This window comes from Tripterygium wilfordii, chromosome 9 (genome assembly GCF_013401445.1).
Source record: "Tripterygium wilfordii isolate XIE 37 chromosome 9, ASM1340144v1, whole genome shotgun sequence".
In the NCBI taxonomy this organism is placed as follows: Eukaryota; Viridiplantae; Streptophyta; class Magnoliopsida; order Celastrales; family Celastraceae; genus Tripterygium; species Tripterygium wilfordii.
In genome coordinates this window covers 14,235,289-14,257,086 of record NC_052240.1, presented here as the reverse complement: position 1 = coordinate 14,257,086, position 21,798 = coordinate 14,235,289, and the positions used below count along the sequence as shown (strand labels likewise).

General features: G+C 36.8%; 3 protein-coding genes across 12 annotated transcripts; all 3 read right to left on the bottom strand.

Moving 5' to 3' along the window:
• Nucleotides 1-2,648: 2,648 nt before the first annotated feature.
• Nucleotides 2,649-4,002, bottom strand: LOC120006587 (zinc finger Ran-binding domain-containing protein 2-like). Of its 3 annotated transcripts, none has more exons than XM_038856665.1 (4): nt 3,885-4,002; nt 3,316-3,756; nt 3,102-3,218; nt 2,649-3,005 (listed from the first exon to the last, which is right to left on the bottom strand). In XM_038856665.1, exons 2-3 carry the CDS (start codon nt 3,729-3,731, stop codon nt 3,128-3,130), a joined length of 507 nt encoding a protein of 168 aa, XP_038712593.1. In that variant the 5' UTR covers nt 3,732-3,756; nt 3,885-4,002; the 3' UTR covers nt 2,649-3,005; nt 3,102-3,127. The 3 variants fall into 3 exon arrangements, with proteins under 3 accessions (XP_038712593.1, XP_038712592.1, XP_038712594.1); XM_038856664.1 differs by having other exon boundaries at nt 2,649-2,962; XM_038856666.1 differs by having other exon boundaries at nt 2,649-2,962; nt 3,851-3,990.
• A 3,226-nt stretch (nt 4,003-7,228) lies between these two features.
• On the bottom strand, nt 7,229-11,539 carry LOC120004919 (acyl-protein thioesterase 2-like). Of its 5 annotated transcripts, none has more exons than XM_038854266.1 (11): nt 11,386-11,538; nt 11,021-11,104; nt 10,516-10,608; nt 10,288-10,402; nt 9,415-9,451; nt 9,195-9,264; nt 8,896-9,000; nt 8,620-8,770; nt 8,435-8,517; nt 7,785-7,878; nt 7,229-7,690 (listed from the first exon to the last, which is right to left on the bottom strand). In XM_038854266.1, the coding sequence occupies exons 3-11, from the start codon at nt 10,544-10,546 to the stop codon at nt 7,600-7,602; spliced, it is 777 nt and encodes a 258-aa protein (XP_038710194.1). In that variant the 5' UTR covers nt 10,547-10,608; nt 11,021-11,104; nt 11,386-11,538; the 3' UTR covers nt 7,229-7,599. The 5 variants fall into 5 exon arrangements, with proteins under 5 accessions (XP_038710194.1, XP_038710193.1, XP_038710196.1 ...); XM_038854265.1 differs by lacking the exon at nt 11,386-11,538 and adding an exon at nt 11,280-11,336; XM_038854268.1 differs by lacking the exon at nt 11,021-11,104 and having other exon boundaries at nt 11,386-11,539.
• A 1,321-nt stretch (nt 11,540-12,860) lies between these two features.
• LOC120005456 (peptidyl-prolyl cis-trans isomerase CYP95-like) lies at nt 12,861-21,340 on the bottom strand. Of its 4 annotated transcripts, none has more exons than XM_038855089.1 (14): nt 21,300-21,340; nt 20,370-20,483; nt 20,175-20,229; nt 19,369-19,457; nt 19,036-19,060; nt 17,751-17,789; nt 16,834-16,951; nt 16,580-16,707; nt 16,030-16,393; nt 15,501-15,604; nt 14,880-15,090; nt 14,102-14,791; nt 13,951-14,019; nt 12,861-13,622 (listed from the first exon to the last, which is right to left on the bottom strand). In XM_038855089.1, exons 2-14 carry the CDS (start codon nt 20,445-20,447, stop codon nt 13,271-13,273), a joined length of 2,322 nt encoding a protein of 773 aa, XP_038711017.1. In that variant the 5' UTR covers nt 20,448-20,483; nt 21,300-21,340; the 3' UTR covers nt 12,861-13,270. The 4 variants fall into 4 exon arrangements, with proteins under 4 accessions (XP_038711017.1, XP_038711018.1, XP_038711019.1 ...); XM_038855090.1 differs by lacking the exon at nt 21,300-21,340 and adding an exon at nt 20,835-20,877; XM_038855091.1 differs by lacking the exon at nt 21,300-21,340 and having other exon boundaries at nt 12,861-13,616; nt 20,370-20,447.
• Nucleotides 21,341-21,798: the final 458 nt, after the last annotated feature.

The window sequence follows — 21,798 nt, the reverse complement described above, 5'->3', positions numbered from 1 at the left end:
ATGCAGCGCTCATAAAGGATCTTGGGCCTCCTTAAAACATGACCCCAGAAACAAATAATTTGAGAATTTGTAAACCTAGCCGTATAATTGTCCGAATTTATATTTTTGACGCGTCAACTTGTAATTTGTAAAAAAGGCAAACACTTTAATTTTGTGGCCTATAGAGAGGAGAAAAAAGGATAGCTTTGACAAGTTAGAGCATGCTTGGTTCACAGAGATAGACAAACCAAAAAGGAAAGAAAAAAACTTTAAAAAGCCCAAGTGATTTTCTGGCCGGGTGCCCTTGAATTTAATCAAAAGCAGTCTTGGTTTTTGCTACCATTTTGACCATCACAGTGTTAATTAATTACTTTAAAAACTCAACTCTTTCCACAAACTTAATGCTGGAGTGTGTGTAGTTTGATGGAATTTGGGTCCCAATGCGACATTCAATTTCATGATTAAAGATATTCATGTGTTGTTCTTTTATGAGCAAGATATTCCATCGACTGTGTCGTCTTGTTAGATTTTATATACAGAATTGGTTTTGTAGAATATGCTTGTTTTGGTTTTCACTCTTTTTTATTAATCAAAGCATCCAAAAGTTTTTAAAAAAGTGTTGATCCAATTTGGGCACAAATTTACGTATTCACTCTTCTAAATTAAAAAGGTTGTGGGTACAATTCGAATGAGGACGGGATAGTTTTATGAAATAAAATCGTGAATTATAAATTAAGAATACTCATAGAGATACCTTAGAACGAACCATCAATATATTTTATATTTGGATGTAAATATGCATCCGCAATTACCTACCCAAATAATATATCATCTATAATTTATGGAGAATATTGTTTGCTAAATTTTTTATGAGTGGCCTCTTCATTCCCAATGTTATCCAATGCCAGTCTATATATATTCATTATGCGAAACAGAGTTGTAAAGGATTCGATAATGAAAAGAAAAGACATTGGATTCTTGGATACTTATTATAATACTATTCTTTTTGGCTTTGTGTTGTCGTGTTTGCATGTGATGATAAGAAAAGCATGAACAATCATGGCGAAAACCTCCATAAATAAGTGATATATATATATATATATATATATATGCGCAGCCAGTTCCACTTGGACATGCATGTATTTTAATTTGATGATTGATTGAAGGGGGAATCGATTGAAGGGGGAATCGATGTACATGTACTTCAATTCACTTCATGCACCAACACCAACCAATTAATTAAAGCAAAGGTAAGCATATGACATATATAAAGCTCATAACAAGTTAAAGCGAAACAAAGAATCTTGCCAAAAGTTATGTAATGGAGTGTAGTTTAGCAGACTGCAGGCACTAATAAAGGTGTAGTTAATTACTTTTTGACCAATTAATTTTGTACTACTTAACTTTGTCAAACCACTAAATATCAACCCTCATAAATTCATGTAACCAACCCGGCCGACCCAAAAATTTTCGAATAAAAAACTCAGAAAATATGATGATATGTACCCAATGCCAATGAGAAGAGGCCATTAATTTAAAGGTATTAGCTAGCTAGCTTAAAAAGCTTCGGAATCCTATGTGAACTGTGAAGTATACTTTCTAGCTAGTTAATATGAAGCTAGCTAGCTATGAGATTAGCCAAAGTTAACCCCATCCGTTAATCAAATAACCAAACTAAACCAATCAACCTACTAATTAATTCGTTGTATTAATTTTGTTTATTAATGCTCAAGTAGGGTATATATATCTATATATATATATCCACTTCAAGTGAAATTATCATACCATTTTAGGAATATTATTTGAATATTTAAACAGGATATGAACATGCAAATGTATTTTATGCATGGTTTATAAGTACGTACGTTCTCCATCACCATTTCATTTTTCCAAAGTTTTCACGCAAACTTAATAATTATTTCTTGTACTATATATTGGACATTGTTTGATATTAAATATATTCACTGTGCACCCCTTTGCATAGGAATTGTTTTCCCTAAATTAGTGTTTAATTATACTTTGCAAACACAACCAATCCCTGGCTAATTAATAATTATAATGGGTGCCGCAAATATTTTGGAGAATGGAGATATGATGCTTCTCTTTAATCCCTCCCCTTTTTCTTTTCTTTTTTTTTTTTTAAATCCAAAGGATACAAATTTTTATTGAGAAACCATTTTAGGATAAACAATCCTACAAGATCAGTCTGATTAAGATAATTATAAGAAGACTAATGAGGAGTTGTGAAATAACGAGTACCCATAGGTAAGCTAAATGCAAGAAAAACAAGATTATTTGCCTCATGAAAGACATGACCGATCTCATCACATGCCATTATGACTTATTCAGAAGTATCCGGATACGGTCCACAAGGCGCATCAAAGCATTACACGTTGATTAAGCTCTAGAAGGCATGTTGTTTGCATCAATTTATTTACCCCCCCACACACACACACACACATCTTGCATTGGTTAAAATCAAAAAATTGATCCCACAGTGACAATGTGGTCCATGAAGAACCCTTTTATATTTGCTTTGCAGAGATATGAGCCCGTTGTGAGCTACATTACATAAAGTATACAAAGTCAAATATTCCTTGGACCATTCTCTCGGAAAAAAGAAACCCTAGTAGAGCATAAAATTATTTATAGCTATTCAAATAATTAAGTAGAGATCTTAAGCACACTTAAGAGTAGTATTTAAACTAGAAATGGTTGTAAAAAAACAGATCACATATATATAAAACTAGCTAGTAATACATGACGGCACATAACTAAATTAATTAAGCTCACAGAATGCTAAATTGGTGATGATCTCATTCAAATCCTCAAACAAATTCATCTAAAGAGAACAAAATTATAGATCAACTAGGGCCAAAAAAAAAAAAAAAAAACACTCTTTAGAATATTGTAGAACATCTTGTATAATTAATCTTATCCTCCATTCTCCTCATCAATCCATCGGAATCATGCGCCGCAGTACCTAGAAATTAGATGAATCAAATTTAATTATGATTCATTGATACCTGTATATGATGAATATACAACACTTTATGAAAAAATAAAGAGAGGAATATATAATATCAAGAGTATCTATATGTGTGTGTTATTTGAAATCTTACACCAAAACTGGAGAATGTGATATAATTTAATATGAAGACTTGCTGCCAGACTCTCTGGGAGCATTGCACCTGAAACACTCCATCCTGCTAGCAAAATTGTGCTCATTGCAGCCAGACCTACATTACGTATACATATATATATAAACAAAATTAATGGACATGAACAAATTGTAAGTAGTATAATTAATTAATTAAGGTGATAATTAATCTTGACCTGGTGCAAATCCAGTCTCCAGATTTCCATCCAGAGCGACCAGAGCTGCCGCCGCCGCCACCACTACCACTACCACCACTGAACCCAAACGCCCTCATACGAGAAGTTAAATCGCTTTCATAATCACCATCAGAGGAGGAGAAGTCCTTTGAAGCGCCACACTTGAAGCAGCTAGAACGGCTAGCGAAGTTGTGGGCACCGCATTTGGCTAGGGCGCAGTACCAGTCACCGGGCCTCACGTCAGGGCCTGTGTTGAACCCAAAAGAGGATGAGCTCATCATGCCTCTTCCACCAAAGTAGTCTCCGCCGCCACCGGCAGAAGGCCTTGGCTCCCCGCACCGTTGGCACGAGTCCCTCCGCTGGAAATTGAGGTGTTGGCATGACCTACAGTTCCAATCTCCTGGTCTACTGCTCATCTTAATGTTTATATATCTACTCTCTCTGCATGCAGTATGAGAAACCCTAATTAAATACTGTCAGAATTAAACATATATATATATATATATATTGCTTTTATAGGCAACTAAACACACACAGAGATGGGGAGAGAGGAGAATAATTGCACGTCCGTTTTGTAGCGAAGCAAGTTATATTAATGATGATCGAAGAGATAAGAGCAAGAGATTGGGTTGAGGAAGAGGCCAGAGCTGTGATTTTGGTGATGGGAGGTTTAATTTAGGGTGGTTTATATAGTTGCACATTGGACCTCGATAATCGAGGAGCTAGATTTGAGACATGGCTTCTTAGTTCTTGGCTAAAGCTATGTTTTCTTTTTTCATATTTTTCTCTTTGGCTCTAGCTACTTCCTTGAACAATGGAATAAAAAAAATACTATAATTAGAAAAAAGGAGTTCAAGAAAATATTATAGTCTTCTAGCTAGACCCATTCCATTCCAAATTAAAGTAAGTGAGAATTAAAAGAAAAAAACCCCCACCTAATTTAACGAGTTAATTATATAATTAGTCCAAATTATTGATTGTCGAGTCTTCCCTCTGATACTATGCTTATTATATATTTGTGCTCAACTTTGATAAATCGAGTCAAAGGTAGCTTACTACGTACTTGATTGTCCCCACACAAAGCAGGATTTGAGTGCTCCACAATTCTTTATAGTGTACAATTCACATCTAAAGGTGGAGAAAAAAATCATATAGGTTTTTAAAATGAAAAAACAAAAAGGTGATATGATATGACACACCTCTTAAACCATTGGATTCAAATTATAGATTCTATAATTTTAAATGAATTATGAAACTTCCAAATCTCACAAGGCATGCATTTAACTTATAAACTACGTAAACGTATAATACCAAGCGCCTATATAGAGATTCTCTATATATAAATTGCGATGATGGACCAGAACGCTATGACCTCATCGCTGTGTTGTTGAGGTCCATGAGAGTAGTTTTTTTTTGTCCAATCAAAGTTATTTCTTGGAAAGTAAGCTGGACTGGATAATTAAGAAGAAACAAATTAAATTCACTATATCTTGCAAGACAAAATGCATATTCCAAATAAATTTGCAAACCTTAGACAGAATATCTAGTACGTCCCCACCTCCCACTCGTCCTTATCTTAGAATAACCAACAATGGGGTTCATGAATGCTTTCTTTCAACAGCATTAACTGTGTGCGAAAAAATGGTGGCTGCTTTTCAAATTTTGTGAATATTCTAGTATATTTATTGTAATTCGATCATACTCAGGAACATATTCGAGAATATAAGTCAAAAGGGTTCAAATTCAAAGACAACCCAGAATTTCTTTTTCTCTTTGCTTTGTTGCTTTGCTTTTCTTCTTGTTTAAATGATCGATCGACCCCAATTACGCCAGAAATTTGAACTGGGAAAACATCAAATCAATTTTGACTGTGAGAGAAATTAATGTAGCAATCTAGCTAGCTAGGGATAAATATGGAGCTAGTATTGCATATATAGCCGAAGATAAAGTAATAAAAATGCATGCATGCATGCATGTCTCTTAGTTCAAGGAACGTCGACCATTAATTTTTCTTGTCTTGATTGAGACGAGCTAGCTAGCTAGCACTTGTTTGTTTCTTTAATTTTAGGACAAGTTGTATGTATTTAAGAGGTAATTAAGTTTTCAAAAATCAAAGTAAAAGGAATGTGAGATAGAGTTTCGATAAAGAGAGATGATGGAGAGAAGTTTTTGGTTTTCGAGGATTCAAATTTTGACCATCTTTTCTTTTCCTTTTCTTCTGTGACTCATCAGCTTATACTGCAATTAATGGCTTTAATTTCCACTAGTGTTTCATTTCCTTTTTCCTTCTCATACACATATCATCGATCTCTTACACTTAGAATCGAAATTTGAACAAAAAATTATATGAGAATATGGGATTATTTTTTTTTCTCGGGGAGTGGTAAAGAGAAGGCTGTACACAAACTGTGAAAAAGCACAAAAGAAAGTGTAATAATAGTGAATTGATTCGATTCTCTCTTTGGGAAATGCATCCATGCACGACAATGACCAACACCCCCCAAAGTAAATTACTCCAACGTATTTCTACTTTTCCTTTTCAATCTCCCCAATTACAAGGATTCCTCTACGTACTTACCAAAACATTCTTAATCTTTAAATATTCACACATACTTATATATATATATATTCATTATTGTTCAAGCCACAAATGTACACATGCATGCCCTCATAATACGTGCTCGTTTAATCATGTTGCATGCACGTGAGGTGGTGTAGTATGACGCCGAATATTAACCATAAAGTTTTATCTTTTTTTGTGTTATTTTTTTTTGGACCTTTTTCATACTCCAAAGTCTTTTTTATATATTGTGCTCTATCGATAGTTCCCATGTATGTCTAGCTAACCCAAAAACCCTATCTTCATACATCTTTGAAACCGATAGTGCAATTAATCTCATCACTTCATACACATATGATACACTATATATATGATCAATGTGATTCGGCAAAAGTATATATGATTTTGCCAATTATAGTGTAAATAACACATTCTAATTTTATAATAATAGTATTTTCTTACAATTTTTAACCTAGACATGCTTGTCCTTTATGCAAGAGGCCTCTATTTGAAGGCACCGTGGAATGTTTTCAGGTTATTTATTTACTAATTATTTGTATTAACTTACAAATAGGACCACATGGGCCGAGTAAACAGCCAGGTCCATGGTAAGTAAATATGAAAGTCATCCTAGTCCAATTAGATTTTGGGCCCAGCTTTTCAGGTCATTTTCTTTAAGCCCATATGAAACACTTTTGCCTTTATACCTGGGGGCTGGGGCTGGGGCCTGGGCGCCCAACGATAATGTATACAAGGAAAGAAGGCCCATATGAAGCAGTTTGGGCGAGAATATTAGGCCCATCTTTGGGTCCGAAAGATTTCCTAGCTCGGCCCATAAAAGCAGGCTTAGGTCCAACTGAAGCAACACTAAAACGATTTTAGCTTTTGCGATTTTGATGGGTTGGCCCAAATTCGAAAAAGGCTAGTGATTACTGTGATTTATATGTTAAAATGTTCCCGCTTGGCTTTTAAAATCCCGTGATTAGCCTGCGTATCTCAATTTCCTCTATTTAAAAATGGAAAAAAAAAACAGAAAACACATGTAGACGCATTTTCTTCTTGTCATTCATGAAAGACTAGAAGAAGAAAGACGCAAAAATGCAGAGAGTAGTGATGTCTAGGGTTAGGCTTCACTCCATGCAATAGAAGTCACTGCAATTTTCCAACAATTTTAATCATAAATTTATAATTTGCTTATCAATGTGGGATCTACACAATTTTTTGAGATCGTAAATAGATGTATGCAATGACCACTACTGTGACTTCTATTGCATGGCCAGGGTTGTAGAGATGGACTTTGAGGATTTGTGGTTGGCATGTTTCTTCAAATACTAGTAAGATGGTGATGAGTAATGAAGTAATGAACTCATCCATATCCAGCTCTTATTATCCCTCCCAGATTACATTATCAGTGGCAAAACTTAAAACACATAACTTATTTTGAGTTACATATAAGCAAACAAAATTTTCCCTGGACTAGGCACAAGTGCCATCCAACTTCACATCTCAACCGGAAAGACAGATTACAAAAACTAATCACAAACCCCTGTTTGCCAGAAACCAAACAGAAGATTATTCCATACCCTAAAGGTAATTTAGTAAATAATAACTCCAAACCATGAGCTATACCATATACCCCAGACTATGCATATATTCAGAGGTGCCACCTCCTCAAATCACCTACAAAAGTTGTAAGTACTCCATCTTTCTTCACTTACTTTTCACTAGTGCGATCGTGACCCTTCAAGCCCTAACCATGCAGTTAGCCAATTACAAACTTCATCCATCTCTTCAGGTCCTGTATAGTGACCCAGCCTGCATCGTGGATACAAAAAAACAGTTTGAGATTGCACATGGAAGAACCAGAAGACAATGCTCTTTGATGAATGAAGCAAGCAAGAATATATACCCATTATAGGTTCTAAATGTAAGATTCCGAAATCCAGCTGAAGTTAAGGCCTCCGCTGATTTATGTCCATGTTTATATGCGATCACATCATCAGCTGTAGCAGGATTAAATGGCATCAGGAACAAACACAAATCCACTTCTTTGCTATTACTAGGTAGTACAACAAAGCTCTTGCTTCATAGAATGATAGAAGGTTAAAACACTAGCATGATCCCATTCCGGGTTACAGTATTTGACTGTCAGCCTCTCTGTTCATGCTCAAGGATATTGTCAGCTTATAGAATGCTTTTCCATGTTTCCATTTAACTGAGCACTTCTGTTCAACACTTATTGGAAGTCCTTGGGAACGTATCCAAACAGAGAAGGATCATACATTGCATAAAAGTATATTCCAAGTTTTCAATCTTCCCAAAACATCACCGGTGGTGCATAGAGTAGTTGGAGACGCTAAAAATAAAGGGCGAGACCAAAAAAGACATGGGAGTGATCAGAAACAACATGAACTCCATAAGATTAGGTGAAAGTGTAGCTTTTGAGAGGAAAAAACAGATAAGGAAAATTAACATCTGCATGAGCTTAACATTACCATATTGTCCTAGATGCTACTGTTAAAGAATTAACATAAGCTTTTTATAATGATCTAAGAGTACCTAAGCCATGGCAAACCAAGATTGGCAAGGATGCTGCTCTCCGTGCAGCATCGTGTGATCCTTCCATCCTGATCCTCAACGTCCTGCAAAACAACAGTTTCTTAGATGAATAAATTGATCGACCGAAAAGAATTGATCGACTGAAAAGCATATCTGTGAGTGACTCTGTAAATCAGAAGCCAAACCTTGAACATGGTAGCCATCCGCTTAAACCAACAATTGCACTTAGGTTAATTGGATACAGGTTCCCATTACCATATTGTCCTAAAACGCGACAAGTGGCAGAGTAGAGGGCAGTTGCAGCTCCCATACTGAAGCCACCAACACCCAGTTTGACTGCGCAAGCATGATTACTCCATTATACAAAGGAGTAAGCAAAATGGAGTAGTTTGTAGCATGGTTCTAAAAGGTTCTATACAAGAGGCTCGTAAACTCTGGAAGCTACCAAGAGATAAACTTACTGTCATCAGGCTCTGCTGACAATAGATTCGCAACATGTGCAGCCGTAGCATCCAAACCCTCCATATCATCAGGAGCATCTTCTGAAATATCTCCCACATCAAACCCTGAAATTAATAAATTATATTACATAAGCTAATATGATTAGTGTCAATATACAAAATATAAATAACAATATAAATTCTCAAAGGTAGGATATGTGACTCCAGACTTGAAGAAAACTATGTTCAATTACAATTTTGATTTTTGAGCCTGAAGTCACTTAAGCAGTTGTTTAAACTTCAAAGTGATAACATCTTACAAGCAGTGCAGGGAAAACCACCAAATAATACGACCGGTCTAGTAGGCGCAGTTGGGCAAATCCACTTAATCTGAAAAATCAAGAATCAGCAAACTTACCCCCATAAAGTTATGTATAAGTGGCAATATGTTCTTCAATAATCTAGAATCAGGGAAACCCAATGATATGTATTGAAGGTGCACACATATATAACCTACCGCGTATAAACCACTATACTCACATTTGGAAGAGGGAGGGTATCCAAAAGCTGGGACCAGCTACAAAAAGAAAATGGAATCCATCTTAGTCGCTGAAATACTTTAGGAAAGTCGAAGGTGTTACGACATTGTTGTTAAACACCCACTTGAACCTTCTAAATTTGGGACCACATTATATGTTGTAAATCATCCAATATAACAATTGAGATGTCACGAGATCTCAGCTTCGAAAAAGTGAATACATTAGTAATAACATAGATCTTTGCTTTTTCTTTTTTTGCCAAAATGAAGAAAGATTAAGTTAGTAAAAAAAGGTCCCCAATTCTATCTTTAGGCATACAGAGATATTGAGTCTGAGACTTTGAGAACAAAAACTAATCATGTCTTATACATTTTTCTTTGTCCAATCAAATCAACGATAACAAGAATATTCCACAAAGAGACACAGAGTTCACAAAAATCAATCTCCAAACTTTTCCACCAAAAGAGGACAAGGGATTGGCATTCTGCAAGTCCCTCCATTTTGTTTCTTTCTGAGCAAAGCAAGCTGACCTTCTGATTTTGAGCATGTTAGGCGTAGTTGGTGTATTCGGCGAGCATATTCTCGACATAAAGAGAGAGGAATAGAATTTCACCAAATATGTCTTATTAAAAAAACTGGAGAACTACATGGACGATGGTAATTAGCTACGACTCAACTTCTTAAATTTGCATACCTTAAATCCACGCACATGCCAAGAAACTGTGATGCACAAATCCAATCAACCGACTTACGAAAATCAAGAGTTTTCCAAAAAGAATGTTGAAGCAAAATAACAACTGGAGCAATCATCTAAAACCACAATAAATGCTAATGCAGTTTAAAATGGAAAAGAAATAATCGATAGCTAGCTTACCTTGAACCCTTATCTCCCAAGCCATGTAGCCAAACTATAGTGGCTTGGTGCTTTCCTTTGGGCCTAACGACATGTGTTCTTCCGAACTCAAATGTGCTTCTAGCAGTTCTACTTCCTGAAATATTTCAATAAGCCATTTCAGGATGCAAACAAATTATATTATAAACTGTATACACGAATATGAAAAGCTAAGGGAGACAGTCATTATGGAGGGAGAAGAAGACAAACCAGAGCCTGCAGTGGTTCTGCTATGGCTCATTATATTTGCCTAAATAACCACCCGGTGCAAACACTTGATGCAAGTGTTAGAAAGATGAGTTCCTACAATGATGAAAATCAGAAGTGACTCTATTTATACCCATTTACAAAGGCAAAAGAGGAAGGGTGCAACCTAGGTACAAGTTCAATTCCTGAAAATAGCCTCCCCATATATTATGTGGAGTAAGGTTCGCGTATATCCCGTCCCATCTGTCCCTGACTAGTGGGAGACGGAATTGTTTACTTTTCTTTTACCTAGGAAGTCGAAGGGGAATATGACCCCATCAATCAACATCATCTACCCTTGCTTACGCCAGTTAAACACTACCTAAAACCTTATAAATGGTAAAGGACTATAAGAAAAGATAAGGCATCAAAAAAGGAGAAACCGAGAGATTGAGAAAGTGCCCTGAAAAGCATTTAGTCTTTATTACAACACTTAAAAACAGACCAAAACACAGAAAAATAAGCTCACCAAACCCTTTAGGCTGCGATGTACACAAAGAGAATCTATGCTTGGGACGGTGGAGCTAAAGTAAAGCACTTCAACTATGGCAACCTGTAGAATACTGTCACATACTCACATATACAACAAAAAAAAAACCACATTTTGATTCCAAAATTTCCCAAATATTCCAAAATTTGTTTTAATGGCTGATAATGATAGACACCCACTAACTACAAAACTGGAAGTTGAAATGCCAAGCACTAGCTTAATGCGGTATTGAACTTACAGGCATGAAAAAAGATCTAGTGAAATGTAAATGACATTGAATAGACGGTGATAAAGAGAGCTGCATTTAAGCTTTTATATATGGCATTGGCTACAGACCACCGAACCTGATATGGATTGTGGAAGAAGACTCAAAAGCATATGGGCCTTTTTCTCTTTCCACTCTAGATTGCCTTTCTTTGATTTCCCACAACTTTCTTTCTCCTCGTCTCCCTCTTATTTTTCTTTGTTCATACTTTAGAGTTTAGACACAGAAACCCCAAGTACAGTAGAAAGTAGAAACACCACCCTTTGTTCAAAACCGAAAATAGGTCACTCTAAATTTTATGTGACGCAAGTGCCCTTGAAACATTATTGTAAGGTAACTAGGGTTGAATTTGTTTTAGTGATTGGATTGCAAACAAATCATTGTTGAGACTTGTTAAAGTTTCACATCGGTTTGGTGTGTAAGTCAACAATATGATTTATTAATGGGGAATTTATCTCAAACAATTGAAGTGTCTTTTGAATGATAAAGTCACACGAGCCTTGAATCTAGAATCAGAACTCAAGTGTCTCAATTTCTACAATTATAACAATTATCTCCAACCAAAATGACCATTTCTGAAATAATTGATTAGCTTGAGTTCGCATTACTCACATTGTGTGAAATGGAAATTGGGGATACCTTTCAAAGCCAAACCATGCCCCCACACGACTAGGAAAAGAAAAAGAACGATAGTATAGACAAATCTCCTGTCTTCAAAAGTTTAAAAAGCGATATTGCCTTTAGACAATCAGATTTCATCGTCATTAAAGAAATTAAAAAATATTTTCTTTAAAAAAGAGAGGACTTTATTCAATTATGCTGATGCCTTTTTTTTTTCCTGCCATATGATATAATATATATAGAATAATACTGAGATCCCAAAATGCAACCCCCATTTATTTGACCCACAATGAATGGTTAATGTAGAGTGTTAAATGTTAAGTGCATCATGTATGTGTGTTTGTATTCAATGCCCATCCCTCTCAAATGGTTCAAAAGTGGAGAGATTACACTTCCTACTCCCAAAATAATTACTGGGATTTTTTGGATAATTAATGGATTCCACAGGTTCTCCACGATGCCGATTCTAATTAAGCAGTGGACAATGTTGAAGCGCAACTTATGTGGTATTAATATGCAATTAGTGATTTTGGTTCTGTAATTATGTAATCATATTAATGATAATTTTAGTATTTGGGAGATCATTGGCGTAATGATTTTGAATGAGAAAGTGATGCTTAGATAAGCATTAGATGTTAATTATGACATACTTGAAAGTAATGGAACTAACAGCACCTTCAACTGATGCTAAAGCCAAGAGGAGACTTTACAGTAAGAATTTATTTGAGTGTGTACAGATACTATTCCTGTTAAATTCTATTTCCAACATTAGACAAGGCTTGTGACTTTTGGAAGACATATGCAGAGTCCAAAATACATAGAAGAGAACAAAATTCAATTCTACCCCATAAATCGATCACCAATGAAGAAAATCATCATTTCATGCAAAAGAACTAGTACTCGAAAAAGCCATAAAGAAAAAAGCCAGCAAGCTTAATAAAAACTCAAATTTCTCAAATTGAAAAGCCATTAAGAGTAGATCCTATCCATATTAAGCAGGGGCATCCCATCGATGGGAGTAGCAGCTTGTGGTAAAAACTCTCCCATGATTATTCCAGGAAGGCACCGAATTAAAAGTCGGGAATAACCAGTCAAATCACTGCAGTACAATAAAGTAGAGACATACTAACCTCGCATGACCGTTTAATCCATTATTGAAAATAAAGCCTTAACAACAGACCACGGATCAATCTAAAACAAACTACAAAAATAGACATTTAACAACTGATAATAGATAGACTCTGACGAGGAGGAGATAATTGAAGTCCAGATGGAGACAGTATGCAGAGAAACTTGTGCTCATTCAAACCAAATGCATATTGCTGCCCCGATTTTCACTCGTTTTACCTTTGACCGGAGTCGGGAGAACCATCATCATATGATACCAGACCCTTCTTATTTCCAGGGCTTCCAGAAGATGATCTTGACACATCTTTGCTTGGGCGCCTAGGAGAATGGGACTCCAATGATGAGTGAGATTCTGTTGGACTCCTGCGCCTCAAAGGTGACCGCCGCCTCTCGGCCTGCGGTGATGCACGGGATCTAGATACTTCAACTGGGGATCGACTTTGAATGGGACTACGACTAAAACGACGGCTGCGATAGGGTGGACTGCGTGATACAGAGGGGCTCCTAGTCCTGCTTCTCCTGCGTGATACGGATGGGCTCCTTGTCCTGCTCCTCCTGCTCCTGTACCTGTGGGAACGTCCCATAGGAATAATTTTCCACGAAAAGAAAATATGTTTTGATACGAGGGTTCCTCGATACACCTTCCAGGAGATTTAGAATACCCAAATAAACAAAACCCGGGATTTTGAAAACGAACCTGGAAGAAAGAGGGGAAAGATGAAAGAAAATGGTGCAAGAACATGTTCTTATTTTACCAATTCGGTGCTAAGACCTTTCTTTCCCCTGGTACGCTACATCCGAATACTCAACATCGAACTTTCACAAAACCAAAAAAAAAAGAAAAAAGACGAGCATGGAAGACATCAAAGAAACACTAAGAAAATTAAGAACAGACCTTGGAGGAGTTCTTCCTCTTGGTGGACTTCTATAACGCCTTGGAGAATACCTTCTGTAACTCGAATATCTGGAAACACGAAGATGAACTCTCAATTTAGTTCTCTGTAAGAAAACAAAGTTCCAAGTGATCCCACAAATAAGTGTCCTACCTGTCACGGTCAACTCTGCCACTGTAGCGATAAGATCTAACAGGAGAACGATCTGGAGAGGGGGTTCGGTATTTCCGAGCAAAAGAGTAACGCTGACTAAAACCTCGCCCTCTTCTAATTCGCTTGGAGGACCCATCCGGAGAAACACTTCTAGACAAACTTCTTCCTCGAGCAGGAGGTGACCTGGCTCTAGGTACAGGTGAAGGGCTCCGTGAATAGCTGCGACGGGTATTCCTGCTTGGGGGCTTAATTGGACTTCTGCTAATACTTCTCCTAGAAGGAGCCCGACCTGAACTCCTGCTTATGCTTCTTCGAGAAGATCTCACCGGGCTTCTGCTAAAGTATCTCAAAGAAGATGTTCTGGCTGGACTTCTAGTAAGGCTTCTCCGAGACAGGGATTTCATGGGGCTCCTGCTACTGCTTCTTCGAGACTGAACCCTCACTGGGCTCCTGCTGATGCTACGACCCTTTCTGCCCCTCACTGGGCTTCTGCTTATAGATGGACTTCGACTGCTAACTTTTCTGGCAGGACTTCTGCTGAGACTCCTCCGCGTGACCGGAGGAGGGCTTCTACCGACACTTGGGCTCCTGCTCATGCTCCTCTTAGGACTAGCAGTTGGGCTCCTGCTCATACTCCTCCTGGGACTAATACTCTTACTCATGGTCCTCTTCGGACTCATGCTGCGGCTCCTGCTCATCAACTTTTAATAAAATACCAGATCTGGAAGAATCGGTAAGCATAAAGAATAACTGAGGCGTGACAAGAATGAAGAGTAACCTAGATTTGCCTGGGTGATCATCGACCACATCAGGCTCTCTATCAGCACTCCCATTAGACTTAGCATCTGCTTCAATGCCATTGCTATGTCGTTCACCATTTTCTTTGGGGGACCGACTGCTTTCCTTTTCAATAATACCTGCTTCTGCTCTCAATTTACGTCGTGTGGAAATAGTTTCTTCTTCTCCTGTCACAAGAGATTGAACAGCAGCTGAAAAACAGTATACCAACACAAAAGTGCAAAAAAAAAGTTACACAAAAATACAGAGCAGAAACAACTCCTGAAGTACAAGGCTGAATCTTCTATGTACATAAAAGACAAAATGCTACGAAAAAAGTTGAAACAAATTTAATACCGTGGCAATAAAGCCACACATTTGGACCCAACAGTGTCCTGCTTTGAGAGAATTAAGATATAGAACCAAATACCCTATACATAGTATCGGTATCTTAAAAACAATTGATATCAAGCACAAGTTGACAATTATCAACTACTATTGATAATGACATGCAAAATCAAACAAATCAATAGCAACATATAAACCAGCTTCTAGGACCCAAGTTACAAGGAACAATAGGGATAAGCTAAGAAATGCCAAAAACCAAGACCACATGACATACCAGTTTTCTGTGAAAGATCTTTACATTTTTTATCCTCCCCTTGAGCATCAATACCATCATCAGAGCTACTTCCACTTTTGCTCTCACTCTCAGAATCCGAGGCCCTAACAGAAAACACAAGTTTCAGTGTAATGAGATATCAGATCACAGAGAGTTACAGACCACAACAGGGAAAAAAAAAATACTGAATTGTAGTGGCTCCGAAAGTATTATGCAAAATGGCATCTACTACACCAAATACTCCATCAACAATCCAGATTATGGATTTTTAACCTAGGGAACTGATCAGACTAACGTAATGTTTGTTAAAAACGACCAATCACATTGAAATACAGTAGAGAATAAAGACCATGTTTACAGATACATGCCAAACATGCAACATAACGCACTTAACCCACTTATCGTGGTTCAACACAAAAAATCCATCTTCAACCAAATCACAATACCCTCACCTCAACAGAAAAGGACAAAACATGTACAACTTTAATCTCCCAAAAGCGAAAAGGACAACTAATTGTATCAAACCAACCTTCTTGATCGGTGCTTAGACCTCTTATCACGCCGCTTTCGCTTCTTATCACGTTTCCTATCTCTTCTTTTTAGTCGCCTATATTTGTCTCTTTTAGAAGACCTCTTCCTCTTTTTGCGCCTGTCATCACTTGAAGAGGTGTCATCAGTGGATGACAATAAAGATGAATCAGAATCACTATCAGATTCAGATGACTCGGTCTCAGAATCGGAGGAACTCTCCGTATCAGATGAGTAGTATCTTCTCCTCTTCTTCCTTCTGTCTCTAGAAGATTTCTTGTGTTTTCCCCTCTTCCGTATTTCATGACTATTGGCCTCACGGGAAGCATTTGTTCCTGCCTTCAGTTTGCTTACTTTTGTCACGTCTGCACACAAATAATCAGATACCAAATGGATACAATGATACAAAAATAACATATAGAAAGAAACAGATTGTTACTCATTATAAATGATAAAGGTCAAAATAAATGGTCAAAAAGCACTTATACCAATTTAAGCACTCAAAGTCGAAGAAAAGTAAGTACTGCACCCCGATAGTTGAGGATCCTTACCCTCATCAAATTCACCACACTTGATCACTTTCACTGTTACAGCTGGCCTTCCTTCTTCGTCACCGGCATCTTCAATTTTTTTCAGTACTTCATCTCCTTTCACAAGCTTACCAAAAACTATATGCTTCCTGTCAAAAGGACCCCGCCATATAGAATAGTTGTACGACACAACAATCAAAAATGAATACAAGGCAGTAATACAAAATGAGAGTTGTTTTTCACAAAAACAATAACATAAGAGTAACTAAACAAACCTGTCAAGATGTTGACTGGCCTTAAAAGTGATGATGAAAATAGAACCAGAATTATCACGATCAGAAATTGACATAGAAAGTAGACCTGGTCCCTCATGCTTTAGCTGGGGCGACTCGTCTGAAACATCACCATTAACATATTTATACGTAGTTAAAAGCAACAGGTGAACTATGATAAGTATTGATGGGAAGAATTAATTACATTCACTAAAAAGTTACTGTGCCACACAAAAACTTGGAAGATGTAGTTTAAATGCCTTCACAGGTCAAGTAATACAAGAAATGGAGGGAGGGGGAATCAAAGAAAATTTCTCCACCAATTTAAGCACAGAAATATCAATTTGCAATATTTTAATAGCAGAATAAATCAGTATGGGCTATTACAGACAGCTAGAAATAAAGATGCAGTTTAATAAACATATTCTACAAACTAATGATAGAAATTTCCACTTTTTCATCAGCAAACTTCCAACCTGTATCCCGACAGTTCATTAGCACAAAAAGGCCATTGAGGCAAATATTTCTTACTAAGAAACCATTATAACTAAATCCAAAGAGAAACTTTTCATCGAAAAGAGGAAGTTACACAGATGTACCCCATCAAGATGGCAAAGAGAAAAGCAAACAAAAGCTAAGCAATTTCTGACACATTATTCTAACATGAAGGACAAGTAAGAAACCCTGCCATACATTTTCTCAAATTTTCATTCATCACCTCTAGATGGAAAGTAACCATAAGGACAAACATATACTTAATGAGAATAATGCAATCAAATAACAATGTTACCCATTAAGCAAACCACGAATTGAAAAATCCAATAGTCATTTATTAAGATTTACATGAAAAGTATCTGAGGAAAACAGTAACAAAATAAACCCTATTGCCAGTTCATTAAGAACAGAACAAATATCTTCACCTGGAAAGTTTCCCCCATATATGCTTTCTCCACCAGCACCTACAAAAGGAAATTTTAATTCTAATTGATCATAAAGTAAAAGAACCAGCAATCAAAATTGTTCTTGGTAGTTCTATTAATGGTAATTAAAGCAATGCAACTCTCAGGTTGCTAAAATATCGCTAAAACAAACTCAATCTTTATAATTTATAATGAAATTCAATTAGTCCATTTTAAAATGACTTAAAAGAATTAATATAACATCGATGGCACATAGCATAATCATTATATTTAGCAAGACTATGATTGGATTAAAAATAATAAAAAAAAAAACTCAATCTAAGGTAGATGTAGCTCCGCCAAGAGATAAGGAGCCCTTGTCGCGCTGATCGTGGCCTACCGCCTACCCCTCGTAAGCTTGTGTTAGGTGCAAGGTTAAATTACTCCCTCTCCAAAAGCGCTTGCCCATAAGATGGGAGGTTCATCCAAGTTGGCTTTAGGCATGCACAACATAAAATGCTAGAGCTCCAATGCAAAAATATTCAAAACTTAAGGTAGGAGGTGCTTAAAAAGAAGAGGAAGGAATTGAAGTACCAAAGTATGATACTATAAGATAAGTTGAGAGGATAAATTTAGATCGAGGTGTGAGAGCAAATCAAGATGAACGAACCCATAATATTTTCATGATAAATCCACTTAGCTGACCCCAAAATATTAAGATTAAAGCTTTGATGACAACAATTACTGCAAAATCACATAATTACCAACATTGAGGTCATATTCAATGGGTGTCAAGAGATAGAATCATTTTTACTGCATCTTATGTGATGGTACTGATAAACTATACTTGTTCCCCAACCTGCACAGAAGTAGTTATGTTTTCACCTTTTAAATTTATATAAAGACTCCAATAGGGTACCCAATCAAAAGAATTACGACCTCTAGTTTACAAAGAGAGTACAATAGAGCAAATATCAGTAGTACAACTGCGCAAGGTCCAAAAAAAATAACAATTCACAAGGCACAAGGATAAAAAAAAAGGAGGTTTCCTGAGCCATACGTCGATGAACATATTTCAAAATCTCATCTCTCATATAAATTATCTTCAAGTAGGTATAGATTACATTGTCTAGAGTGCTAATAAAATGCAAATGCATTAGGAGAAGACGTATAATAATATATTCAGATATTTCCCACCCTAAATTGGAGTCATGACTTGGCTCTTGCCACAACTAGTGCCTTCAAAAGTAAGAGTGGAGTTATAAAATTCAAAAAAAAAAAAAAAGAGCAAAAAAATAATACATACCATCTTGTCTCAATAAATCGCCACCCTGCAAGATAAAGCATAAGCCATAAATACACAAATACCAAGAAAGGCATCATTTACAAGACTGTTACACATGGCAAAGATTAGCAAATTTTAAATTGATTGGACAACTTAGTAAGTAAAACCTTAAAACTAAATCACAAGAAAAGCATTTGTGACCAACAGCCCTGTATCCTACACCAAACAAGGGTAGCCGACTAAAAGAGAGACCACTTCTACGCCATGCTAACAAAACTTCTAAGAACAGAAACCAAAAAAGAACCCAACCTACAGAGAAAAACATCTACATGAATGCAAGACTAAACAACAAACCTCTGCCATTGAACCCCTCATGATGCGGTGAAAGAAGGTCCCTTTGAAATGCAATGGTCGTCCTGTTTTAGGACCAATTCCCTTTTCACCTAAGATTGAAATTCAATCAATATATCAAAAAACAGTTGAAAGTTTCGATTTGCCGATGTCTAATATCAAATATCAGAAAAAAATACCACATTATTGACGCATAAGGTACTTATTGAAAGGCAAAACCATAGTTACTAGGAACATGGTACACTCCGGGTGGTGGTACGAGTACGGGAACGGGGTACGCCACTTGATTAATTTGTGGTACGTTGGGGGGTACGAGGATTAGTTGGTACGCTAATTGGGAACGTGATACGGTTTGAAAGTTTTTTCGGATCACCAATAAATATTGAAAGGTTATCTAGATTAATGTCTCTAAGCGTTTAAAATGGTGAGGTGCACTTCATTCTCACTCCATATGCCTCTGTAATCAGAAACAATGTTTTCAATGAATTTCGAAGGTCAGTTTTTCAAATTTTCTCCACTCACTCCCTCTATATCCCTCAACTCTCTCTATCTATATTCAATCAGTTATGATTTTGGGGTTTCTTTTCAATTTTGAGTCAATTATACCTGATTTCACTCTATTTCTCAAGTTTTCCATAGCAGAGTTTTGGGACACCCATTTGGGCGTCCCAAATAACGTTTCCGAGCATCCCAGGTCACTAGTGTATCCAGTGCGTCCCAATTTGGGGTACGAGGGGTAGTAGAGCGTTCCCGGTAACTATGGGCAAAACAACAAATCCAGAAGATTAATTTATAAAATCATGCCTCACCTGTACAGAGGGAACGGAAATTTTCTGCAGTCTTGGGTGCAACATCATAGAACAGCTGCAGAAACAAAGATAGCCCATAAATTAACTAAATATTTCTCTTTATTCAAAGAGAAGAAAAATCAGACATTAATAACAGTAGTTAAGAAAAAAAAAAGAATCCAGGACTAGGGAGTTGCAAATCTCCACACAATATACCTCAAAAACCATTCTTTCAATAGGATCACCATCAATAGAAACATCCATAAAAACCAGCGTGTTCTTCTTCTTTGCCATCCTCTGTGTTTTCCAGTCTCACTATTAGAATTCAAGCTGGCAATGGCATCACCAATGATCGGAGACCATAAATAAAACAAAAAATAAATGTATGCATTGCTCATACAAGCTGATAAACAAGTTCCCAATCATTCTAACCTATAATGACAAAACTAACAATCAGAAACAACACAGTATCATCAAGACAAACAAGAACGGATATATACTTAGCTCTATCGTAAACCTAACTCAATATCAAAGTAAAATTTCAATAACTAATGAGGAAGAATAAATCAAGCTCCTTTAAAGCACTTGAAAAGCATCAAAAACTATTACAGATCTAAGCCCCCCTCTTCATAATTAAGTAGGGAAACAAAAGCACAAAAACGGTAATAGCTTCAATCTTACTAAAAATCATGATCAGGCGTCAACAGTTATCCCGTGTATAATTTCCATAACCACGACGATGCTGTGACGGGCACTTGCAAGAGGAATGGAAGTTCTAAACCAATTGTTGATACCAAAGTACCTAGATGAGTCAACCTCAAATAAATCAGCATTCCAAGTATACTAAACATCTCGCAATGAATTTTAAACCCTGAACCCTACTTCACGCCTGCATCGACTCACAAGAACATGCCCTTCATCATCATATCATCATAGCGAGCTATAATTTGGTGAATCAAATCTAAAACTAGCTACATGTGAACTGAAAGCGCATATTGCAAAATTTGAAGGAAATAATAAACAAAAAACACGATACTACATTCATTCGGATCAGGACCGTAAACAAGGATAGAAGATGAAAGAGAAATAGCAAAAATTAAAAATAAAAGGAAAAGGAGTGTGCAGCCTAGAAACCCTAGGGTTCACCTGAGAGACGCAGAGCCACAGGAAAAAAGGTTGAGATGAGAGAGAAGAATTCGCTCAAGTTAAAAAGCCTCCGAGCTCCTTCTACTAGCGCATGAAGTGACCAAGTTACCCCTGTGACAACGTTATGCCCGAATTGCAGTATGATTATACGAAATTACGTTCTGTGCTCTCGCGACGTATAGGGTTTCTAAACCCCCAAACAAATCCACATGTATCAGGAAAACAAAACTTACAAGCAAATCACAAAACCCAAATCGGAGGTTGGGATTTCTAATAGTTTTTTATTCGTTGTAGTGGTTTCATCTGTCGGACATGGTTTAACATATTGTCCGACCTATTAGCCTTTAAAAAAAAAACCTAAATTAAGAAAACCTAAGGGCGGCCCTAGGGTGGGGAGACATGGGCGGTGGCCCCGGGCCCTCAAATCCCGAGCACTCAAATCCCGAGCATCTCAAATTTTTGAAAAAAATGTTGATTTTATATTAATCTAAATATAAAA